This window comes from Neophocaena asiaeorientalis, unplaced genomic scaffold (assembly GCF_003031525.2).
Source record: "Neophocaena asiaeorientalis asiaeorientalis breed wild unplaced genomic scaffold, Neophocaena_asiaeorientalis_V1.1 scaffold15, whole genome shotgun sequence".
NCBI classification, from domain to species: domain Eukaryota; kingdom Metazoa; phylum Chordata; class Mammalia; order Artiodactyla; family Phocoenidae; genus Neophocaena; species Neophocaena asiaeorientalis.
Genome location: NW_020185328.1, coordinates 7,306,744 through 7,331,161, shown reverse-complemented (window position 1 = coordinate 7,331,161; position 24,418 = coordinate 7,306,744). Strand labels below are relative to the sequence as shown.

At 40.2% G+C, this 24,418-nt stretch overlaps 1 protein-coding gene and 1 non-coding gene across 2 annotated transcripts in view; both read left to right on the top strand.

The window, feature by feature from the left end:
- ERICH3 (glutamate rich 3) overlaps positions 1-8,877 on the top strand; it is a 91,426-nt gene extending 82,549 nt beyond the window's left edge. The window contains 3 exon segments of the mRNA XM_024734562.1: positions 5,182-5,195; positions 6,634-8,612; positions 8,615-8,877. Of these exon segments, the coding sequence (XP_024590330.1) occupies positions 5,182-5,195; positions 6,634-8,612; positions 8,615-8,877 (2,256 nt within the window).
- An 11,445-nt stretch (positions 8,878-20,322) lies between these two features.
- On the top strand, positions 20,323-20,461 carry LOC112392815 (small nucleolar RNA SNORA70). Its single transcript, XR_003001758.1, has one exon. It is a non-coding gene; the product is annotated as a small nucleolar RNA SNORA70 (small nucleolar RNA).
- Positions 20,462-24,418: the final 3,957 nt, after the last annotated feature.

The following is a 24,418-nucleotide window of genomic DNA, read 5'->3' as shown; positions in this document are numbered from 1 at the left end:
AGCCAGCTGACATGGGCAAGTGGTGATTACAGTCCTGAGACAGAAGGATTACATGCTTCAGGCAATTCTGAGTGAGTTGTAATTTTCAGATTATGCTAGTATTGTTTGGCTTCTTAGAATAGTCTTTTGGTTCAATAGCTGATAATTGTTTATTATTATTTTTGTAAACCATATTGAAAAAATTTTCAATTGATGTATAATTGACATACAGCATTATATTAATTTCAGGTGTACAACATACTGATTCAATATTTGTAAAATAAACCATATTTCTTTTTAGCCTGTGGACTACTTGGGGGAGAAACCTAGATGTCCTGTTGGCTCTGATGAAACAAAGCTTCAGTAATTGATACCAAATCAGGCTTCCTCCCACTCTCCTGCCTACCATCCTTGGGATTTCTATTGCTTAGTCAGCAAAGCAGATTTATACACAAAGACCTAAAACACTATTTAAACTCTCTAGTTATACAGTGCTGTGGGTAAGATGATATTTAACTTATAGGTACTGTGTTATAAAGTTACTAAACTAAAGGTTGACTTGGTTTTAAAAAATCCAACTATAACCTAAGTTTCATGAGTTGACATCATCTTTAAATTACTGTAAAAGACATTTTTTATTTGGTGTATTGGATGAATGAGGAAAACTGACGTTCAAAAATTGTTTTAAAGAGAATACATTGGAACTATGTGATGCACCTCTTTTCATTTCCATGTTTGTTCTCTTAAGATTACTATGGTTAAGTCATTCCATTTTTTCTCCAAAAGCCACATGAGGCAGATATTTCACTATTTGTTTCCAAACACAGCGGGATCAGTAAGTAACTAACTGCTCCTTAGCAATCCACCTTAAACTGAGCAAGGGACCACATTCTAGTTGTGTTTTTTCTTGAAGTACAGTCTTTGGACCAAATTGCTCAGAATATCTGAGAGGAAAGAAAGCAAGAAAGGAAGAGAGAAGGTAGGTAGAGAAGGAAAGGGAGAGATAGAGAGCGAGGGAGGGAGGGAGGGGGAAAAGGGTATTTTGGAGAAACTGTGCTCTTATCTAGGAGGGCAAATCTAGGTCTAGTGTTATTTGAGTGAACTTTTGTTAACCAGGAGGTGGCATAATGAAAGATGTCAGGGATTTAGAGACACAGGTCATCAGATGATAGGCAAGGGATATAGACAAGGATGTGTCAGACACTAAAGACAAAGTTAATGGATATTAAAGTGTTGTCGAGAATTATCAGGTTGGGCGATAATACTTATAATAGACATGCTCATCATTTTATCATCTATTATTATTTATTAGGTGCTCAGGCACTTGCTAATAAGTGAAATATAAGCATGTTCTACAGGTATTATTTCATTTAATCCTCCCAATATAACCACTGAGTAGATATCTCTTTTTGACAGATGGGTAAACTGAGGCTTAGGCTTAGGCCAAAGAACTTACCCAAGCTGACACAGTTAGTATGGGACTTGAACTTCTTAGGTCTTTGTGTTCCTAAGGTTCAGTGCCAGTAATCAGCAGCAGATAACAGGAATCTCTACAACAGCTTTTACTGTCAAATTTATAAGAATCATGCAATAGCTTTTTTGCTCTGGTCACATGGAGTGAGTATTGGGGTCAAATCACTAAAATCTACTAATGGATGAAATGCTTATAGTATAGTCAGTTCTGGTAGTTTTAGAAATCTAATAGAACAGTGATGATTGGGATTATAAAAGCCATAACATGTTTCTAAAAAGCAAAAGGCAACTAAACTCCTTTGCAGTCATCTCATTGCATGTGTATTTGACAAATCCATCACTGCTTCTGGCTATTGCCTTGTTTTTTTTTAATGCAAGTATTTCTTTACATGGATTTCTTTACCTCATGATCTTCTATTGTGTTTTCTTTTTGAAATCATAGCTTGAACTCTGTTTAATCTTAATAAATATTAAAAAGAGTCATATTTTAATGCTTTTAAATTAATCCCACTTGCTGCTGTTCCACTGTACAATGTTCCCATGACCTGTTTTAAACACCTTTTGATATTTTATATGGTCTCCAATCAGTTGGACAGGTAGTAGCTGAAGATGTGGGTCCTGGCTGCCACTGCCACTATGACTCTGAGTCTGGTGTTAGCAGTGCAGACGGAGGAGAGAAGCACTCAAGGAAGGTGGAGATTGACACAGGTGCAGGTAAGGGCACATCATTACCTAGGAAAGACCTTCAGAAATCCTCTGCAAAAGACAGTGCTGTTTCCATCTTTCATCTTCCTATCCTTGTTTCCTCCTTCTACCACCTTTATTTTCTTTTCAACTAGTGAATATGATGGCAGGAGGTGGAGGCATTAAGGGGAGCTTTGGAGCTGACCGCAGATATGAAAGTTATCATTCTTTTTTGAATACAGTGGTGCTTAGAATTTTTTAAAAAAGGACTTCAGATAATGAAAAATACTGGTAGGGATTTTCAGACCAGTCTTATTTCTTAGCCTGCCTCCCAGTTAGCTGGCCAGGTAGGTGGATATACCTAACTGACCCACTGGAGACATGAAGAGCCCAGGCACATTTCATGAGGATTTACTTGAACTCCTTATTTTTTAAAATTCAGGAAGTATTCATTGCCATCAGCAAACGACCTGGCTCTTGGTGATGAGTATTCCAGCTGCAAGAGTGCACGTTAGAGTGACTCAACAGACCATGACTCATACATATCTGGTCAAACAGCCCGTGTCCTTGAAATCAGGTTTCCCTATATTTAGTGGATGAATTTTAAAAAACACCCTGATTTGAATACACGTATGTGTGCGTGGCAGTTGGCAGGGGGAGGGTGATTCATTTTATTCCTCATATGGTCACAGTACCCCCACCCCCAATTTTTAATAACAGGCATCAAGTGCTGGGAGGTATATGAGATTTCACTCTATTATCAAGTAAATAAGTTAGCCAGCCACAGTTACATCAGAAGACACAAAACTCCTCAGTCAGAGAAAAAGGACTTTATTACTCACAATAAATAGAAGCAGCCAGATGATTTGTACTTGCACTGGTTCCCTGAGCTCCCGTTCCCCCGGAGCCATGTGGAGAGGACCAGGTGACACTTGAACTTGGAGTGGGCTGAGTTGCAGAAGGACACTGAGCTTTGAGAATCCAAATCTTTCGTAGTGGGCGTTCAACCAGAGGAGTTCTAGTGTACCTCCCCAAACTTCTGCAAGGCAGGTAGAGTAGTTGTTGTCTATTAAATCCAATTCAAACAAGAAAATATCATACGTTGTACACAGTGGGAGGGGAGTGTGTAAGGAAGGTTTGTTAGGGCTTCCTGTGTGCCAGGCGCTGTGCTAAGCATTTCATGGTTTACTCTCACAAGGATTCTCTGAGTCAAGTGTTGCTATTCCCGTTATATGGATAAGAGAATGAAGGCTTAGAGAAGTGTTATTTCCCAAGTTCGTACAACTACGTGGCAGAGCTGGCATTCTCACCCAGTACACACTCAGCCACTAAATCAGATTTCCCTTGTTTGTGAACATTGCTCACTTTCTTATATTCGTTATATGTTTCCCCCAAAAGCCCATGAGGTTGCTATCAAGAACACGTCATATTTTTGTACTGATATTTCTTAGAAGGGCTTCAATCACTCTTTCTCCCTTGCTTCAGAAATGTCATGTCTGACTCCCCTGTGTGTGTGTGTGTGTGTGTGTGTGTGTGCATGTAATAGCTCAGCTGGATGCCATTAGCATTTTCTCTCCTAGAATTTAGGCATAGTATATTATTACATGGTGGCTAGGCAATTTTATTACCCTGTATTTCTGAATGTTCTTTAATTCCATAAATTTAGAGGCCAGCTTAGCAAAACAGGACTTTCTTTAAATATTTTTCATAACTGACTTTTTTTTTAGACATCTTTATTGGAGTATAATTGCTGTACAATGGTGTGTTAGTTTCTGCTGTATAACAAAGTGAATCAGCTATACATATACATATATCCCCATATCCCCTCCCTCTTGTGTCTCCCTCACACCCTCCCCATCCCACCCCTCTAGGTGACACAAAGCACCGAGCTGATCTCCCTGTGCTATGCCGCTACTTCCCACTAGCTATCTATTTTACATTTGGTAGTGTATATATGTCAATGCCACTTTCTCACTTCATCCCAGCTTACCCTTCCCCCTCCCCGTGTCCTCAAGTCCATTCTCTACGACTGCGTCTTTATTCCTGTCCTGCTCCTAGGTTCTTCAGAACCATTTTTTAAAATTATTTTTTAGATTCCATATATATGTGTTAGCATATGATATTTGTTTTTCTCTTTCTGACTTACTTCACTCTGTATGACAGACTCTAGGTCCGTCCACCTCACTACAAATAATTTCGTTTCTTTTTATGGCTATTATTCCATTGCATATATGTGCCACATCTTCTTTATGCATTCATCTGTTGATGGACACTTAGGTTGCTTCCATGTACTGGCTATTGTAAATAGAGCTCCAATGAACTTTGTGGTACATGACTCTTTTTGAATTATGGTTTTCTCAGGTTATATGCCCAGTAGTGGAATTGCTCGGTTGTATGGTAGTTCAATTTTTAGTTTTTTGAGGAACCTCCATACTGGCTGTATCAAGTTACATTACCACCAATGGGAAGCCCGATTACTGTAGCTTTGTAGTATAGTCTGAAGTCAGGGAGCCTGATTCCTCTGACAACTTTTTAATATACTTTCATGCAGGAATTTGAATAACAACACATATACTACTAAAGGGACTTGATACATTGTTGTTCCAAATGATGGTTTTCATTTGTTTTGAATCCAGTAATAATCTGTAACAAAATAAAACAAACTGTATTCTTTCAAGTGAATTGGCTCCATGTTCTCTGAGTGAGCATTTGGTTCTATATTTAGTAAATAACTGCTGTGGTATGCTGAGGACCCCCTATAAAACTCAACACCGTCCCTGCTGATAGACTTGAAGTTTCTATGTTATTCATTTGAATAAAGTTACCTTCCAAATACATTTTATTATTATTATTATTTTTTGGCGGAACGCGGGCCTCTCGCTGTTGTGGCCTCTCCCTTTGCGGAGCACAGGCTCCGGACGCGCAGGCTCAGCGGCCATGGCTCATGGGCCCAGCCGCTCCGCAGCATGTGAGATCTTCCTGGACTGGGGCACGAACCCATGTCCTCTGCATCAGCAGGTGGACTTTCAACCACTGTACCACCAGGGAAGCCCCCAAATGCATTTTTAAGGGAAATGTAATATGTGCTGTTATTGTCTTACTTCAAAATGTTTTATTTTAATAGCTGGCAAGAGGCCAAGGGAAAGCAAAAAGGACAGCCAGGTGTGGTGTCTGGAGAGGAACTGGAGTTATAAGACATTCCCAGATGGGGTATCAGAATAGGGACGAAGTGAGTAAGATTAGGGCTTTAGGTTTCTGGGAGATTGTTGGTGATGGGGTGGGGGTAAGATGGCTAGACAAAAGGGCAAGCAAGAGAAAAAAATGTGAGGAAGACACACTTGCCTACTTTATAAATTTATATAATTTGGAGGTTGACACCCTGGTTTTATAACTTATTTTATAGCACCTAGTCCAGTGTGTTTTACAAATGAAAAAAAATTAGATTGATAGAAAACATTGAGGTGACCATTTTAGAAGCTATCTCCCTAAGTATTATTCTGCAACTGGAAAATTTAAATGCTTTTGGTATTTGGCCTGAAATGCCTTTATTTATTTTGCATGGATCATTGCAACAGAAATACATGTATTTGCTAAATAATAAGAAATCTTTTTGAAGCCTTCTAAGAAACATATTGAACTTGTATTTATTGAAGTATGAAAACTAGAACACCCAGATTTGCAGGAAATTATGGATGAGAACTTATGAAATACTTCAAGTAGGTTATTTATATTGAAAATTGTCCCAGACTAAAAAGTCCTGTCTTGCTCTGTGATCCTGTTTTGCCAAAGGCAAATCAGTTTCTGAATGTAGATGGGAGGTATTCTGACCTATAATACAAATTCGTGTCTTTAGTAAAAAGTCTTACCTTGAACTACAAAGTTATTTGATGACTATATCTAGATATAGTAGCTTTAATGGGAGTAATGTGTGGGGTAATGAATGATCAGCTCACATTGTATTATGATTCTGTTGCTAAATGCCCATATGAGTACAAGAAACATAAGCTAACAGGCATATTATGGTGCTATAGAGAACAATGATTCTTAAAATTAAGTCCTCACTATTTTCCTTGTTGCATAATTTTTTCTGCAAGTCATAATATTTCAAAGGAAAGTGGGATATGTGTGTGTGTGTGTGTGTGTGTGTGTGTGTGTGTGTGTGACAGAGAGAGAGAAAGAGAGAGATTTTATTATTTTAAGACATGGACTTTTTGTTTGTTTTCAACATTTCTGATGTTCAATTTTCCTTTAATACCAATGTGCCCATTAAATTTGATACCATTTCTTTTCATCACGAAAAGCCATTGTTAAATCATGGTACATGTTATAGTCAATGGCATCCTAGAACCAAGAAAATGTTGTATAGATAATATAAGTAGCCCCTTGATATTATATATAAATATCTCTTATATATCTAAGATTTTTTTGTAATATTTTCTCCCTGCACTTTGATTAAAGTAACCTTGATTTCTAACCTTATTTTATAGCACTGAATAGGAATTTAGCGGTGGAGGAAAGGGCAGCACTCAGCTCAAACAAGGAATCCAAGCAAGTTGCATCAGAAGAGCATACACTGGAGAAGAAAGAAGCAGTGGAGGAAGATGAAGGTCCCCAACACAGGGATGCTGACACAGAAGAAAAAGGGGATGCAGCACCGTGGGGAAAAGCAGGGGTTAATGAGGTTCCCTTGGGGCAGTGGAAGCCAACAGTAGAGCAGCTGGCATTAGTAGGACAGTTTACAGAGGAAAGAACGATCCCTCAGGGTGTAGTAAGTGGGGCGGAGGCAGAAGCAGAAGGGGATAGAAGGCAACAAAAGGAGGGGTTAGACCCCAGAGGACGAGAAGCAGCAAGAGATTCTGGAGGTCTGAATGAAGGGGAGGCTTCTGAGGAGCAGGCCTTGAAGCAAACGGTGCTGGAGACGGAGATGGCAGCCTCTGACCGGGAGCAGGGTGAGAAGAAGGCGGTGCTTACAAGCCAGGCAGCGGCCCTGAGAGAGGCAGCGAGGCCAGAGAAGGGAGAGTCTGAGGGAGCGGCTGTGAGCGAGGCCGGGTCTGCAAAGCCAGGTGTGGAGGACAGTGAGGGGGAAGCATCCACAGACCTAGAGGACGTGGGACCCGGAGGAGCTACACCTGAGAAAGAGGAGGGTGTAGAGGAGGCCATCCTGCGGAGAGAGGTGCCAGCCAAGGAGAGGGGGGCAGTTCTGGGAAGGGAAACGCCCTTGAGCTCCTGGACTTCTGTGAAGGCCCAGGCAACTTGGACGGGGGTTTTGGAGGACAGCCTTGAAGAACTTCATAAGGGCCCTGTGGAAAGGGAGGAGGTTGAGATAGAGTCAGAGTCTAAGAAGGAAGATGAGAGGAAAGAAATGTCACCTGAGGAGTCAGGTGCAGCGTGCGAGAGAAGGAAATCTGAGAGGCCAAAGACACCTCTTGGGGAAACCAAATCTGAGAGGGAAGCGGTGGCAAGGACAAAGGCGCTTCAGGATGAAGACTCTTTAGAAGACGAGCAAAAGTTGAAAGAGGATGAGGGGGAACCCATGAAGGAAGTAAGACCCAAGGAAGAGACACAAGCCCCCCAAAATGACATGGGGCATGGTGCTGAGGTTGAAGCAGCCGTGCGGGCGTCTGAACTGACTGAAGACGCAGGGCCGCGAGGAGAGGATTCACTGACCATGTCTGAAGCATCCCCTGGATTTGAAAAGTCCCTGGAAAACATAACGGTTTGGGGGAAAGAAGGAGGAGAAAGACGGAGAGAAGCTGGAGACACAGGGCGCAGAGGCAGAGCAGGGCTGCGCCTCGGGGAGAACGTGGGCCCCGCAGAGCAGGACGAGGGCGCGAGCCCTGCAGAAGGGGGGATGTCAGGAGGCCCTGAAAGCGAGCTCTCAGGGCGGGCACAGACACCCGGGCCTGCCGGCGATGCCCGGGAGTGTGCAGCCAAACATCAAGACAGCCTGATGGGCTGGGAGGAGAGGGATAAAGAAGGGCCTTTACAGGGGCCACAGGGAGCGGCTGTCCCAGCCAGGATCCAAGAAGGTGTTCCCGAGGGAGAATCCACCATGGCAGGAAAGTTGAGTGAAGAAGTGATGGGTGAGGACCCAGAGGAGGTGGCTTTTGAAGAGCCCACTCGGGGGGTAGGGCTGATGAAGAACAGGGACACGGAGGGGGACAGGGGCTCGCGGGGCGTGGTTGTAGCTGGGGAAGGTCGCCACCAAGGAGGAGGAGGGACAGGACCAGCCGCAGAGCGGGAGGCGTTGGCAGTTTCGAAGACAGCTGGGGGGCAAACAGAAGTGCATGAAGCCTTCTCCTTCTCAGATGCGGCTGGGGAGGAAAGCTGGCACAGAGTGGATGAGACGCTCGGAGAAACGGCAGCTGCACACAAGGTGGCTGTAGAGGAAACAGCGCTGAGCGGGGAGGAGGCGACAATGACTTGGGAGACGGAGGCTGAGGTCGAGGCTGCAGGGCAACCTTCTGACCTGGAAGGTTGCCCACCGCCAGGGCCGGCTCGGGAGGGAGGGGAAGCTAAACCCACACAGGAGGCGGAGTCCGTGAGGAGTCCGGGGCAGCTGAAGAATTCAGAATGGGATTTTCCCAAGAGAGAGGGTCAGAGCCCAGGGGAGAGAGTGCACGGGACGCAGGAACACTCCCTGGAAAGCCCGATTGCACTGGGGCCCAAGAGAAGCGAGAGCATGCAGTGCACAGAGGAAGTGAAGACCCAGATGTTCCGCTGAACCCCAGGAAGGCCTAAGAGACTTCGCGGCTGATGGTGAGTTTAAGCCTGCCCTGTCTGCAGGATTAAATAGATCCCCCCTTTGGGTTGGCTCATCCCTTTCTCAGTGTCTGCACACACACCCCCTTCAACTCTGGGCTGCTGAGCCCCAAGCCCATCAGGACAGGGGGCTGGGTGAGACGGACAGGGTGGCCAAAGCCACACAGGAACCAGTTTCTGTTCCCTTCGCAGCTCTAAGTCACAGCCCCCGTCTCTGCAAGCACAGCTCTAGGAAGCAGTGAGATCCTCCTTGCCTCCATTACAGGGCCCCAGAGATGGGTGCAGAGGAGAGAGTGTGCCACAGGGACAGGTCACAGGAGGAAAGGCTTAAACTCTGTTCCAGAATTAATTTCCCTTTGTGATTGTCTGCCTTTAAATGGGCTCTGTGTCTCCATTCTGCACTTTTGTGCAGTTTAATAAATATATATAGCATATATCTGCAACATATATTAAAATATTTAATGTGTTAAAATATATGTATATATGTAAAATATTGAAGACTAAAGACCAAAATTATTTCCAACATTTCCTCATGTTCCTGCTATTTCCTTGATGCCCTCGTATCCTTAGTGCCTGGTTTCTACTGTCGTGAGTGATTATATTCATAGTCCTATCCTTTTTATTATTTTTCAGGATATTTTCAAGATGTCTTCTGGAAGACTTAGAGTGGAGGAGAAGGATCACCTGAGCATCTCACCAGGAATTTAGATTTTTTTTTTTAACATCTTTATTGACATATAATTGCTTTACAATGGTGTGTTAGTTTCTGCTTTATAACAAAGTGAATCAGCTAATGAGGACTTTAGATTTTCTCTTTTTTTTTTTAAATCCCTGTGCTTGTCTGAGCAGTTCCCAGTCTGCCAATGCTGGTCTGTAGCACCTCAAGTACCTTGAGAAGAGCTGCTCAGACGCTCCCTAGGGTGCTGGTTCCTAATGGAGGAGGCTGATACCTAAGTCTATACAGTTAACATGTCTATATTCAAGTCAAATTGATAGTTTTCAAATGTTTGACTTTTACCAAAGATTACCTGAAAGTTCCAGTCCTGATGTCTGGGGTTTGTTTAAATTCCTTTTAACTTATAATCACACATTAGTCCCAGTTTCATACATGAGCGCTTTATTTACAATCTGTGGCTTTGACTGTGAAAATGAGCTCTAAACGTCCTTCCCGGTATACTCAGTGCTAAAGATTGCTCCAGACCTGTAAGTCCTTCCAGAAAAGGATTCCATGGCATGTCTATTCACTTACACTTAGAAATAATCATGCTTTCTATTTATGCCAGATGAGTAATTTTAAGTGTAAATCTTGTTTCAAATTGCCCTTTGTTTTTGCGTGTTTCTGTAGTCTTGCTTTGGAGGTAGACAGGTAAATGCTTGTGGCATTTCACTCCTGGGGGCCTTATTTATAGGGCCACTCAATTTAAATCAATGTAGTAAATAATTTAGCTACGTAAAATGAGTAACAACCACTATAGCAGGTAAACATTGCACATCAGTCCATACAGCAACATTCTAGACTCTAGATTCCAGTTGGTGTTACTCAACTTGGATTAAATTAGCATGCTGCTCACCTTCCCAAGTTCTGTTATTTCAAACCTGTGAACTACCCCTGCAGTGCATTGCAAATCCATGGTCACAACTTCTTCCTAAATTACCCCTGCCCCCATATCACTAGGAATAGTTGTGTATCAGTGTGTCCCTTGGGGATTTTGATTTCCTTGTGATATCTTTCTTTGTTCATATGCCAGTGCCCCAAAGGGCACATATGTTTGGCCATCTTTTCATTATGTGAGGAGGTGAAAGAAAACGTCCTAAAGCAGTGATTCTCCAGTTATGCTACACATTAGACTTTCATGGGGCACTTTCATGAATGATTCAATCCCTGGCCCTACCCCAGAGGTTCAGATCGAATTAGTTTTAGATGGGTGTAGGCATCAGTTTTTTGTTTTTTAATTCTTCAGTTGGTTTTACTATGTAGGCAAAATTGAGTACTGCTGCCCTAATCATTATACAATCCATACTGGCTGCCCTGTGTCCCTAAGGACCAGGCATATTATCTTTATTTTTTTTTTATCTTTATAGATGTGTTTCATTTTAATAAAGGAGTCATTCAGTGATCAAAGGTATAATGGACCAGTGGTTCTCACAATGTGGTCCCTTGATCAGGATATCAGCATCACCCAGAACTGTTCCAAACACAAATTCCTGCCTTCATCTCATACCCATTAAATTGGAAACTCAGTGGGTGGGGCAGAACAGTTGGTGTTCTAACAAGCCCTCTTGGTAATTGTCATGTACCCTCTAGTCTGCAAACTGCTGTCACAGACTGACTATTGATTGTTTTGAGGATTGGTCTCAGTTGGAGAATGGATTGCAGAAGCATTGTGTACTTTGTCTCTCTCTCTTTTACCATCTGTCTCTCTTCTCTCTTTTTCTTTTTTCTCTAAGCAATGGTACTCACTTATAAAAGTGATGACCTCAACTTTAAACTCATTTTTATTGGGCATGTAATGATATATATGTGAAGTCCTTCAGCCCCACCCCCTACTGGGGACGAGCACCACTCATGGCACATCATAGATCTCCATTGTCTTACATTTTATGAGTGGATTTCATCTACATTATATCCAATTTCATCTATTACTGAGCTGTATTACTGTGGCGTTCTACAGTATTTTTTCGCTGATCTCAACCTCATTGCTACAGAGCACTTTGAATACATAGCATCTTATGGGAAAGATTGTAAACTTGTTAATTCCATTGAAGAATGAGTTTTGTACAATGTGCTAAATGGAAATTACATTGGATTATTTTTGTATTTAACACATTCCATCAAAACTTTCTGTAAAATTATACTACAGTCTGCATGTGGGTTTGACTGTGAAATTCAGTGTTGTGATATTTCGATGAAGTGAATTCTTTCTCTGCAAATACTATATTGATAAAATTATTTTATGTTTGACTGAACTGATTATTTATCTTAATTTCATTATTAAAAGCATAAATAAACCATATGTTTACAGAGAAGACATGAATGGTCCTTTATAAATAAGACCAGACTTTTAAAATCTTCTTTGTTCTTTTCCTTACAAAATTTAAACTCCATAGCGTAGAGCAGAGAGAATTATTTTCATTGGGCTGTACTTTTTGAATATATGTGTTTATACTGACTGCGTTCATATATGTCTTTTACATATATGGAATAATATCAGAGAGGAAAATTGTTATCATTATTTCATAGATAAGTAAATAGAAGCTCAGTTAAGTGACTTGTCTAAAATCATGGTCAATCTCATGTGTTCTCACTCCAAACTCTAACTTTTTTAATCACATACACTTCCTTCTAGGAAGAGGAATATTAAATAGGTACTAAGATGCTAAATGTGAATCTCTACATATTTTTGTTTACTTGTAGAAGTAAAAATCAAATCTTATGCATATGTGTTTTATCAATAAGAAAAGGGTTATAGTTCCAGTCATTATTGATCAAAGAATATGATAGATTATTTAAATAATTCAAGAGAGAAATAGACAACCAAAGTAAAGATAGACAGAATGAGGTTATTTGAATTTCTTGAGTTAAGCCTTTTCTAAGGCTTTGTAAAGTCTTGTGTTGTAAATTTAAATTATAGTTGAGTAGTTTAAAACTTCTAAGATCAATAATTTTGCCACAATGATTGCCATTGGAGATCATTGTTTGAGAAAAGAAAAGAAGGCTGTAAAAAGATTCATCTAGCATGTGAAGTATTCCAACAGCTTCAAGGACTGTGGCCCTTGAGAGGCCACTTCTGACCTTGGGTAATATTTTCTTCTAGTCTCCTATACCACCTGTGTCATTTGAAAGATATTCCCAGTTATCGTGGCCAGCAGCAAGAGGTACAAAGAACAGGGAATAAATACAGCTGGTATTGTTTAAAAGTTGCTCTCAAATTCACTCATTTTTCCCTCTTTATTATGTTTTCTCCTTCCCTCAAATATCATGCCCTGTGACAGGAAAACCATGCTCTTTAAAATAACAGAAAACATAAACTCTATGATAAAATGCTGGATGTTTGAGAATGCACATTCCCTTTGAAATTCCTATCAGAAATCTCAGACTGTTTAATAATCTTTGCAAACTTATAATATTTTGGAGTGATGCAAACCCCGTTTTTTACTAGGGAAAATGAGGTACACAGAGATACCTGAAACAGATAAGCTGATACCAAAGAATATATAAGAACTAGCTCTCTGTCTCCTTTGTCAAATGTTTTCTGGTCCTATTAAATATCTGCTTATGATTAAAGGGCATAGAAAGGGCAAAATTATAGGAGAAATCTCACACTTGTTCAGGAGCTTGGTACGAATGTTACACAGAAACCCTCAAGCTGGTGTGGGTGTACCTCTGAGGGGAGATGAAGCTTTTCAAGGGATTCACTGCTAAGGCTACTTTGTAGACGTCAACCTCCATAAAATGGACCTGTCTGAGAGCTAGCCTGCAGTCAAGACTAATCTCCCTTTTGCCAATCTCCCATTCTCTCTTCATAATAGAGACCAACTCTTCATCCATTTACCAATTTTACTATGTTGTCTCTGGGATGACACAAATGACAAAGGAACAATTTGAAATATGGTGCGGATATTGAGAAAGGGAATGACCTTAATGGCTGGTTAATAAATCCTTCTGCAAGTCAAGGGGTTTTCAATTCTTTGTTTTCAAGAACATTAAATCAGGACCTAATTGACTTGTCAGCTGATAAGCTACTTAAATCATTTTTGGTATTTCATCAGTCCGTGATTTTTGCAGTACACACAGTCAAAACTACTCAATCCTGACATTTCAGGGCAAAAGCAGCCATAGACAATACTTAAACAAATGGGTGTGTAAACTTTATTTACAAAGAAAGGTGGACTGCCAAATTTTGCCCGAGAACTTTAATTTGCTAACCTGTGCTTTTGAAAAGCAATCAGCTTCTATAACCAAGGAGACTAATCCTCACCGTTTCATATGCCACAGACATTTCAGTTTTCAAAAATGTGCCTTAGTCATAAAAGTTTGGAAACAACTGGCACAAAGGAACTAATTGCCCTTTCACTCCTCGGTGGAGTAAGAATGATTTATTACAACTTTCCTCTTTTTTTAAGACTATTATTAAAAAGCTTCACTTTAGCCAGGTTTTCAATCTCTCCTTCCACACCGTCACCATCTTCTCCAGTCCATCTGTTAGAATGCAAGTGTGAGATGTTGTGAGGAAGGGAAAAGGAACTGTAGAGTTGTGACAATTACATTTCCTGTAACACAGGCTGACCTGTTGTGCAATAGAATGTCAGCTCCATGAGAGAAGAGACGTGGTCTGCTCTGGTCCATGTTCAGTTCCCTGTGTCAAGAGCAGTGGCTGGACATGGCACGCACTCAATAAATATCTGGTAAAAGGATGACAACTAAAATGCAGAGGTAATTCTGTTACACGTTCTGGAAGTTTTTAAGCCTAAATTTAATGGATGTTGATAGGATGCAGGGAGTATCTGAATTTGTGGACTGAAGAGAAAATGGTCATTATTTTCATAAAACATTAGAGGTAATAGGGACCCTGGAGATCAAAAGTTCCATGAGCACCTCTGTAGGTATCAGACTGAGAAAGCAGAGACCCAGCGGGTCTGAGGAATAGGCTACACACTGGTGAGGGACAAAACAGGATTGCAACTCCTATCTCTAGTCTAGAGCTTCTTTCACCTCACAGTGCTGCTCCTCGTTAGTCAGATTTTCTTGTTAGAGGTACAGAATCCCAATTTCTAATCAAATGCACTCTCTAAAACTTGGTGTTTTTTCGGTTTTGTTTTTTAGAACAGCTAATTTTGTTCTTGCTTTGCAAATGCTGAAATACAAGTTTTCAAATGCGGCTTAAGTGAAATATTTTGGTCGTCTGAATTACAGATGTCCCGAGGTTTGTCATTGCCTGTTTGTAATCCCCACTGAGAATGCAAAAGTTTATGGTTAGAGACAGCAGAAGCACCACATACTAGTTATTTTATGCATACACGGGCGCACGCATGTGCACACACACACCTGCCATCGATTAATTTAAAGAAAAGGAAATCTTTGAAAATGAATGGGAACTCTCCCCACTGAACTAATCATAATGTTAGCGGCTCCCTACTAAGCACAGAACTCTCCAGGAGAATTCAACAAATTACAAACCTATCTAAGCATAAACAAATCGGCTTAACAAACTCAAATCTGAATCACTGGTTCTCAAATTTGGCTGTACCTTAGAATTCCCCGGAGGAGATTTTTTTAATCTCCAGGGGTGAGGTTTGGGCAACAGGACTTAAAAAAATCCCCCCAGGTGATTACTGTTTTGGAGCCAAGGCTTTTCTCCACAGATCTCAATTCTGAATAACTACTGAGATGAAAAGGTAGATGTTAATGTGATTTCAGAAGCCTAATTTAAATCGGTATGATACAGTTTAACACATTATGCTTTTACTATTTTATTCATTTTATTCTTTTACTCTTTTATTTCTTTACTCATTAAGCCTCACAATGCTATGAGGAAGGTACTATTAGCCCTATTTTATAGGTGATGAAACTGGACACAAAAGGAAGTAACATATTCAAGTTGTAAAGCTAGGAAGCGTCACAGGAGGGGGTTAACCCAGAAAAAAAATGGCTCCATCTGTAGCAGGAGTTCTCAAAGTTTAGCTTTGAATTAGAATCACCTGGAGGGCCTTTTAAATTCAAATGTGCTGGGTCCCACTCCTAGAATTTCCAATTAGTTAGGGCTGTAAGGCACCGAGAATCTGCATTTCTAACAAATCCCCACATGACGCTGATGTTGTTGAGCCAGGGACCAGACCTTGAGAAGCTAGAGTTCAAACTGTGTTTTAAAAAGGCCACCAGGTGACACTGATGCACGCTGAGCTGTGAGAACCAGCGTTCTGAAGGATTCTCAGCCTGGGCTGCACATTAGATAGAACTCACTGGGAGGTTTTGAAAAATCCTTATGTCCAGGCTGCACCCAGACCAGTAGAATCTCTGGGCGTAGGACTGGGTACCAGTCTCTCTTTTTTTTTTTTTTTTCAGTACGTGGGCCTCTCACTGTTGTGGCCTCTCCCGTTGCGGAGCACAGGCTCCGGACGCGCAGGCTCAGCGGCCATGGCTCACGGGCCCAGCCGCTCTGCGGCATGTGCGATCTTCCCGGACCGGCACGAACCTGTGTCCCCTGCATCGGCAGGCGGACTCTCAACCACTGCGCCACCAGGGAAGCCCTACCAGTCTCTTTTAAAGCTCCCCGTGCAGCTGGGGTAGAGAACCACTGCTTTAGAGTCTACTCTCTTAGCCAGAACTTTGTATCCTGCCCTTCACACCACAAAGATGAGGGCTTCCAACACACAAGTACCACTACAATTGCAAGGATAATGCTGGAATCATTTTCTGTTGCCCGAGAGGCTGTATTTGAGTCATACCCTATTAGACTACAATAAATATCCTTCTCTTCGCTGCTGAGGCCTCTTCTAGAGGGGATTGCTTCTCAATAGCAATTAGATTCTGTTGTTTTCAAATCTTAATCTCCATTTGCAAACTGTAGGATCTGTGAAGCTGAGTCTCAGTAGATTTGTGGCTGATTAGCCTCTGGACAGCCATGGAGAGTTGAGTGCCCCTTCTCAGTAGAAGAACTTGTGCTCCTGGCAATTCCTAGCCCATGTGTCTCCTAAGGCTCAGTGCACTTTTCAATCCTTGAAAAGGACTGTGCACCCTGAGCCACCCAAGTCAAGGGGTTGCCTCTCAGCTGAGCGCCTCTAACCAGTATGATAAATAGCTCCACACCTGTCCAGTCCACACCTGGCAAACAGGTGCCTCAGTTGATCCTAAGGGGTTGGGGAAGGGCTAAATCACAGATTATATTCACTTTGCCTCTCAACAGTTATGCCCAGGGAAAATCAGAGTATAATGAACAAGAACGACTTGAAGAGAACCAATAAAGAGAAAAATGAATTAGATAAGGCTAGCCTGAGGGAAAGAGACAGAAAGGGACAGAGGTAGTCTCCATTCTACCTGTTGGTATATAATAGTGTTTTCCACTTATAGGTTACTATCACACGCATTGTTCTCATGAAGTAGAATCTAGTGGCTAACAGAAGAAGATAGGGCAGGTACAGTTGTCCCTCTGTAGCCCACTGTACCTGCCCTATCTTCTGTTCCGCATCTGCAGATTCAACCAATGGCAGATCGAAAATATTTTTTAAAAAATTCCAGAAAGTTTCAAAAATCAAACCTTGAATTTGCCATGTACTGGAAACTATTTACATAGCATTTACATTTTATTTACAATTATTTACATATCATTTACATTGTATTAGGTATTATAAGTAATCTAGAGATGATTTAAAGCATACAGGAGGATGTGCATAAATTATATTCAAACACTACACCATTTTATATAAGAGATTTCAGCATCCTTGGATTTTGGTATCCATGGGGGGTCCTGGAACCAATGTCCCTTGGATACTAAGGGATGACTGTAGTTTTTTAAATTGAGCTAACAATGAATTATAATATTATATAAGTTTTATGTGTATAATGTAAACAAAAAGAACAAAGAGTGTTGCTCATCATCCCAACATACAAATGTTAAGTCACAATCCATTGCAGTCACCTACTGACAGAGCGCCCTAAGGAGAATTCATCTAGATAGTTAAGATACATACCTAAGGAAGAACTTCAGTGACCCTAGATTCTCACATCTTCCCATACATAGAAAAGTACTAAAATTACTCACTTGAGATTAACTGTTGTTTATGATTAGCAGTGAACTGTTACCAAGATGTATGCTTGACTATACATATTTCCCAGCCAAAAAATTCATATATATCCTGGCTCCACCCCTACCTCTTCAGGTTAAACTGAGAAGCGGTTTCCCATGTTATAGTCCTTAGTAAGTTCCCCAAATAAAACTTAATAACTTTTATGTTGTGCATTTTTCTTTAAGCTGATACCATTATATTTCTGCTTCTGTATACCCTACAATGTGCTCACCACCAAAAGTTTATTTTCCATCCATCACCATGCAGTTGATCCCCTTTATCCATTCTCTGCCCCCCTCACCCTTTCCGCTCTGGTAATCACTACTCTGTATCTGTGTGTTTGTTTTTGTTTGGTTTGGTTTGTTCATTTATTTTGTGTTTGTTTATTAGTTTTTCTGCAGCCACTATTGAAAACAGTATGGAGATTCTCCAAAAATTAAGAATAGAACTACCATATGACCCACTTCTGGGTATTTACCCAAAGAATACAAAAACAGTAGTCTGAAAAGATGTATGCACCCACCATGTTCATTACATTATTTACAACAGCCAAAATATGGAAACAACCTAAGTATCCATCAACAGATGAATAGATAAAGAAGATGTGGTATATACATATACAGTGGAATACTACTCAGCCATAAAAAGATGAAATCTTACCATCTGCAGTAATATGGATGGACCTTGAGGAATGACTGTATTTTAATTCCTATTTTAGAGATGAGCAAAAAAGTTCTGAGACTTTTTCACCTTTTGTTCCTTAAAGTTGTATTCTGTGTAATTTCTTTAGAGCTATCTGCCAATTCTTTTCTATATATCTGTCTAATCTTCTATTTATTTATCTGTCTAATCTTCTATTTAATGCATTCACTGTACTTGTACTTTCAACAATTTTATTTTTCATTTCTTAAAAGTTGTATTTAATCTTTAATCCAAGTCTACCTGTTCATTTTTTTTTCACAAAAACTGTTCATCTCTCTGTTTTGCATTCCATGTCAAGTCCATCAGTAAGCCTTAGTCGTGTCTATATTCAAAGCATATTGAGACATACTGAAATACAACAATTCAATATTGATTTTGAAATATTCAAAATGAATTAATATGTAATCCAAAGATAGCTAAAAAGTGATATAAAATTGTTAAAACTTACTATTTATTATAAGTCACTGGTAGCCACAAAAACTTTTGATATTTTTGTGTAATAGGCATAAAATAAGAATGAAAGGGTAAAAAAGAGAAGTATAAAAACAACTTATACAGAAACTAAATTGAATCTCCAAAGGGTGCCAAAAACCTAAGGTATATGTACCTGTACCACCTCTATCAACATTTAAAGTGGAGAAAGGGTCCATAAAACTGCATGATAAAACTCTAGGATAATATTACAGTGGCAATAATCATCAATAGTATTAAGAGCAAATTTTCTTATAAGAGCAAAACAAATTTAAAAATATATGAATAGATGCACAGTGATATTATATTTTCATTTATTAGTCAGAAGATCTCCCAACCCACCAGATGTCTATTACCAACACTAGACCTATTTCTTCATTTTACTACCAGGCATGTGATTGTATTATCTACTCCAACACCCTCTCCTTTAACTACAAAACTGTAAATCTATCTGTTCATTTTGATGGTCCTGTGCTGCTTGCTAACTTTTTCCTACTTTGTGTCATTTTATTTTTAGGATTTCTTTAAGTACTGTATGTGTAGCTACTTTCTATTCCGAAACCGATTCTTCTAATATCTGATATGTTCGGTGTTTGGAACTGTAGCTTGTTATTTCTGTTGACTTTCATTCATGGTGGTTTGTTTCTCATTTGTATGTGACTATTGTATTAATTTTAGTTTGTGAATAATCCTTTCAGGGTCCAGTGTAATGTGCCAATCTTTAATAAATTTCCCCCTCATTGTTGGCGCAAGGCTTAGTCACCAATTTCAGTACTAATAACCCATTGCCCTCAGGGCAACCTTGCTTTTCCCTTGTCTTTACCTGATCACTGCAAATTCAGCAATAAAGTAAAAATTTTAATTTTATGCAGGTTCTACTTATATTGGGAAAGCCCTTCAAATTATTGAGTCCTCATGTTACAAAAGACAGACTTTTGACATAATCTTCAAAATATTTATATCATTTAATTGTAAAGTGAGAGAATATATTTTTTCAAATATTCACAGTTACAAATTCCCAATAAAGTTCGGGTTGACTATGAAGATACTAGCGATTGAGACTAAATTTTTCCACAACTAAAGCTTCTTAAATGATGGTTTAACACAATTGTCTTAAAATGGTTGGGAAGAGATTTTTAAATCACAATGCTCTTGTTATTGGCACTTAACATTGTAATGCTCTTTTTAATGTCATTTAAAATTGTAACGCTCTTGTTAGTGATATTTCTTCCCTTATATCAACCTCAAGGAAGAGTTCACATATGGGTCAAGGAAACAATTAGGTTATATAAAACTTTCTAGTAGAGAAGCAAAGGAGTATTCTACCTTCTGAATACCTCAGTTTTCATTTTTTTTTTTTTTTACTCTTTTGTAATTTGTCCACTGTAGCTGGTAAAATAAGATGGGCTCAGGGAGTCTTTCTACTCAGAGGTAAGTAATAGGCCCCTTTAAAAATGGGAGTAGACCTTGCAGCCAATTCAGCCTACCGTGCTCTTTTCCCCGTGGGGGCCTGGTGTGCAATGGCTGCAAACAGCAGCCTCCTAGGTAGGGTAGTGTATGAGCCTGTTGCCTGTATGGGTTGCCCTAAGGGACCTTGGCAGCAGCCCTTTCCAGTGGACATTCATGACTGGCATGCTGTCCCCAGTCTAGGCTCCAGACAGGTATGCACAGTGACTTTGGAAAGCCCTAGGGCATGGTGGCCAAATCATAATGTCCATCCGCACCAAGCTGCAGACCAAGGAGATGTGATTGAGGCCCTACCCTGGGCCAAGTTCCAGTTCTCTGGCCACCAGAAGATCCACATCTCTAAGAAGTGAGGATTTACTAAGTTTACTGCTGATGAATTTGAAAACATGGTGACAGAAAAGTGGCTCAGGCTGTGTAGTCAAATACATCCCTAATCATGGCCCTCTGGACAAATGGCGGGCCCTGCGCTCCTGACACCCTTGGCACTGTCCCCTCCTTACTCACATCCATCAATAAATCCTATTTTCCTGTCAAAAACTAAAATTAAAAATTTTCAAAAATAAAAAGGGGAGTAGACCAATGTCTATTTCCAGGTTTTGATATTGCACCGTAGTTATGGAAGATGTTCCGCTGGGAGAGACTGGGTGAAGAATACACAGGACCTCTCTGTACACTATTTTGGAAATTCCTGTGAATTGATCATTATCTAAAATAAAAAGTTAAAAAAAGAGCAGAGTGGAAACTAGGGTAAGGTCTAGAGACAAGAGGGTGTGAATGAGGATGTTGCTTCTGTCTCTGACCAGGCCTTAAAAGAATGGGAAAAAGGGGCTTCGTGTGACACACTCGTGGTTTATCCCAGTTCTCCAAAGGCATTGTGCAACAAAGCCCTAAGAAATGATAACAAACACTCATTTGCTTGCTGTACATTATGAAATTCCTGAGTGACCCAGCGGGGTGACAGGCAGCTGCACGAGGGCACAGAATACTAGTCATCTTCTCCTTGGAGATGCAACTAATAGCTCCCTTTAAATGCATGGTGGTTTTTGGTTTTTTTTTTTGATAGTTATTAATGCCGGGTTTACAAAATAAATACCATAAATTAGCACCACAGGAAAACTGAACTCTATGGAATCTATAATATAAACAAGAGAAAACAGGACTTTTAAGGCAGATCCCTTAAAATTATAAGGGGATACAGGATCTGTTTTTTAACCAGGCTAAGAACTCTAGGAACATTTGTAAACACTCCTGTTTGCTGTGCAGTATGGCTTCGATTAATTGCAGCATATGCTTGTACTATGAATAATCATTTTTGATACAGTAGTAAGACATCTGACAGAAAAATTGCAAATAAGGAGGTGTTTCTCTGTGATTCCTGAACTCTATTAATATTTTAAATCAGTTAACAGCTTAATGGATAGTGTGGGAGAAAGGAACAAACTAATTTAGCTTTAGCAAGCAACTTGAACAGTTTTCACTACTCACTATTTTACATTTTGCAGGATTTCCATTTGTGTTAATAACTTATTACTTCTATTAAACATACATTTTCCCTTAAGCCTAATGTTTCTTCAGTGGAGACCAATTAACTAGGACAGTCTTTTCTTAGCTAGCCAATTATTTTAATTGCTAGAATTTTTTAAAATGTGCTTGCTTTGCATAGATTGGACCAGTTGAACTTGCCCCCAGAATGCATTGACTTTGTAATACAGGAAATGGAAGACTTTTGGTGAATATGTGGATGCCAAAAAACTCGGACATTTAGGATTCCGCAGAACTGAGCGGTAGACTAACAACCCTATGCCTTTATTCCGTTGCTTTTCATCCTCGTCTTTGCCTTTAATTTGGTGACTTTCCAATCCAGCCCTATTCTGTTCATTTTTTATTCAGCTTCCTTGTTGTCTATGTGAAGAACTATGGCTTGAAGGATGGGCAGGCAATTACTGTACTAAGGAGGAACTGTAACATGGTAGGTGGGTATCGACTAACAAAATCTGAGCTTTGCTTCCCTATTCTTTTGTGACTGCTACTGAAAAAAATTGCATGGAGCCCATATTTAAGGAGCATTGAAGAGTTAAAAGCAGAAGCAATGACAGATCATTTCATTCATTAGACTTCCAAGCAAGGGGTGAGGGATGATTAAATGGAAAGAACAAGAAGCACCATAGAGACAGAGTTTGTTTGGGGGGTTAGTACCCTCCTGCCAATGCCAGGAAACTGGTCATTTTCATGCAAATGAAAGAACTCCCTGAAGGGCATGTAAAAAGTCATTTCCAACTTGTAGAGACACTAAACACACAACTAGGGAGGAGAAAGAGTAGCAGTAATAATGAGAATGCTAAATAGGAATATACTAATAAAGTAGAAAAATTAGTAAGCAGATTGGTAGAATGAGAGAAATAACAACTAAACAGGAAGAGGAAAAAATCAACTTATAGAAATTTAGAGTGAAGGTAGCAAATCCCTAGCAGCACAGAGCCAGTTTTGCTGGTGACAGTGTTACTTACAAAGGGCATAATCAAGCATAGTAGTGCTAAGTACCACATCCCACACATAAAAGAGAAACTGTGAAAGCGTGAAAACAGTGTTTAATTAATTAAACAAGGAAGCCATTAGACAGGTGTTTCTAACACCTTACCAACCTACCTAAGCAACCCAAACCTAAACCTGTAAATGCCTCAAGGTTAAGAAATCAAAATCTAAGGACCACCAATCACAAACAACCAACTAGGCTTTCCCAGATAAGGCAACCACTTAAGCTAGAGCCAATCAAATAACTGCTTTGCTTTGTTTCTGTTTCTTCTCCATAAAAGTCTTGCCCCTGGTTCCTGCAGGTAGATTGCTCCTAACTACTTCCGATTTGGCACTGCCCACTTTAAATGAAATTTTGCTCAAATAAATTCTTAAATCTTTTTAAATGCCACAGTTTATCTTTTAACAAAGACAACAGGAGAGTCAAAGGGGCTGAAAGAAACAAGGCTAAAATGATCTCAGCCCAGCAGTCTACCGAATCCCTTCACTCCTTTGTTAACTCATTCTTACTCTCATTTAATTATCCAATTGCTCACTCCTTCATTCCACAAACCACTCCTTACTAAGGAGAAACTAACAGTCAAAATTCATTTATTTACATACTATCTATCCTAGCTTGGTCTCTCTAGCAAGCAGAGCCTGAGCAAAAACTTCATGTGCTACTATTTCTTTAGGGAAAGCAATCCCATGTAAGTGGGAATGAGGAGAGCAGGAGTGAGGAAGGGTAGGAGGGAGAGCCAATCCTACAGTGTGGTATTGAGCTGGACGGTGTTTGGAATCAAGGGCAACCGATTGTCAGTCTCACTAAACTCTCCTCTGAGACTCTAAGAATGACTGTGCCTTGGGACATTTGGGGTGTGATGGAGAAGGGCCCTGATACCTGAAGGGCCCTTACTCCCTGGCCCTGATCCCTATCGGTCAAAGGTTTACTCCATAGGTCCCCAAGTGTTAACAGCTAGGTTGAGCTGCAAAGGCCTCAAGAACTTGGGACATCTCTCCTCAGGGCAACAGGGGTGCCCCAATGGCAGTGATCTGGGGGTGGGTACAAGGCAATAGGAACCAACCTTGATATGAGGCAAGGTGTGGTCAAGTTGTACCCACAGGAAGTTGGTTTGTGGTGATAGTGGATGACTCAGTGGCCAATGGCATAGGTGAGACCAAGAAGATTTGAGGTAACACAAAAGAGGAGTCTAATACATGTTCCTTGGAGACATTAGTAATTAACCATTTATATTTAACTTTACTGCCCTGCAAATTTGGTTATAATTTTATTCATGTTGTGCTTTTTACATTATTCTCATATTCTTTTTGTTGTATAACCTGGATTATAGGATGCTAATATATGGTTTATTTGTCTTACAAACACTTAAATTCTTTCAAACCATAATACTTTAATTAGCATCCGGGAAGTTAAAGATTAGCCCTTGGTGCTTGGTTGATTGCTCTCCCAGTAATGTTATATTAAGCATGGCTGATTGCTATGGAACATTTATCATGTGCCTGGCACTGTGACATGTGATTTTCATGCATTATTTTACTTAATCCTCTCTATGAGGTAAGAATC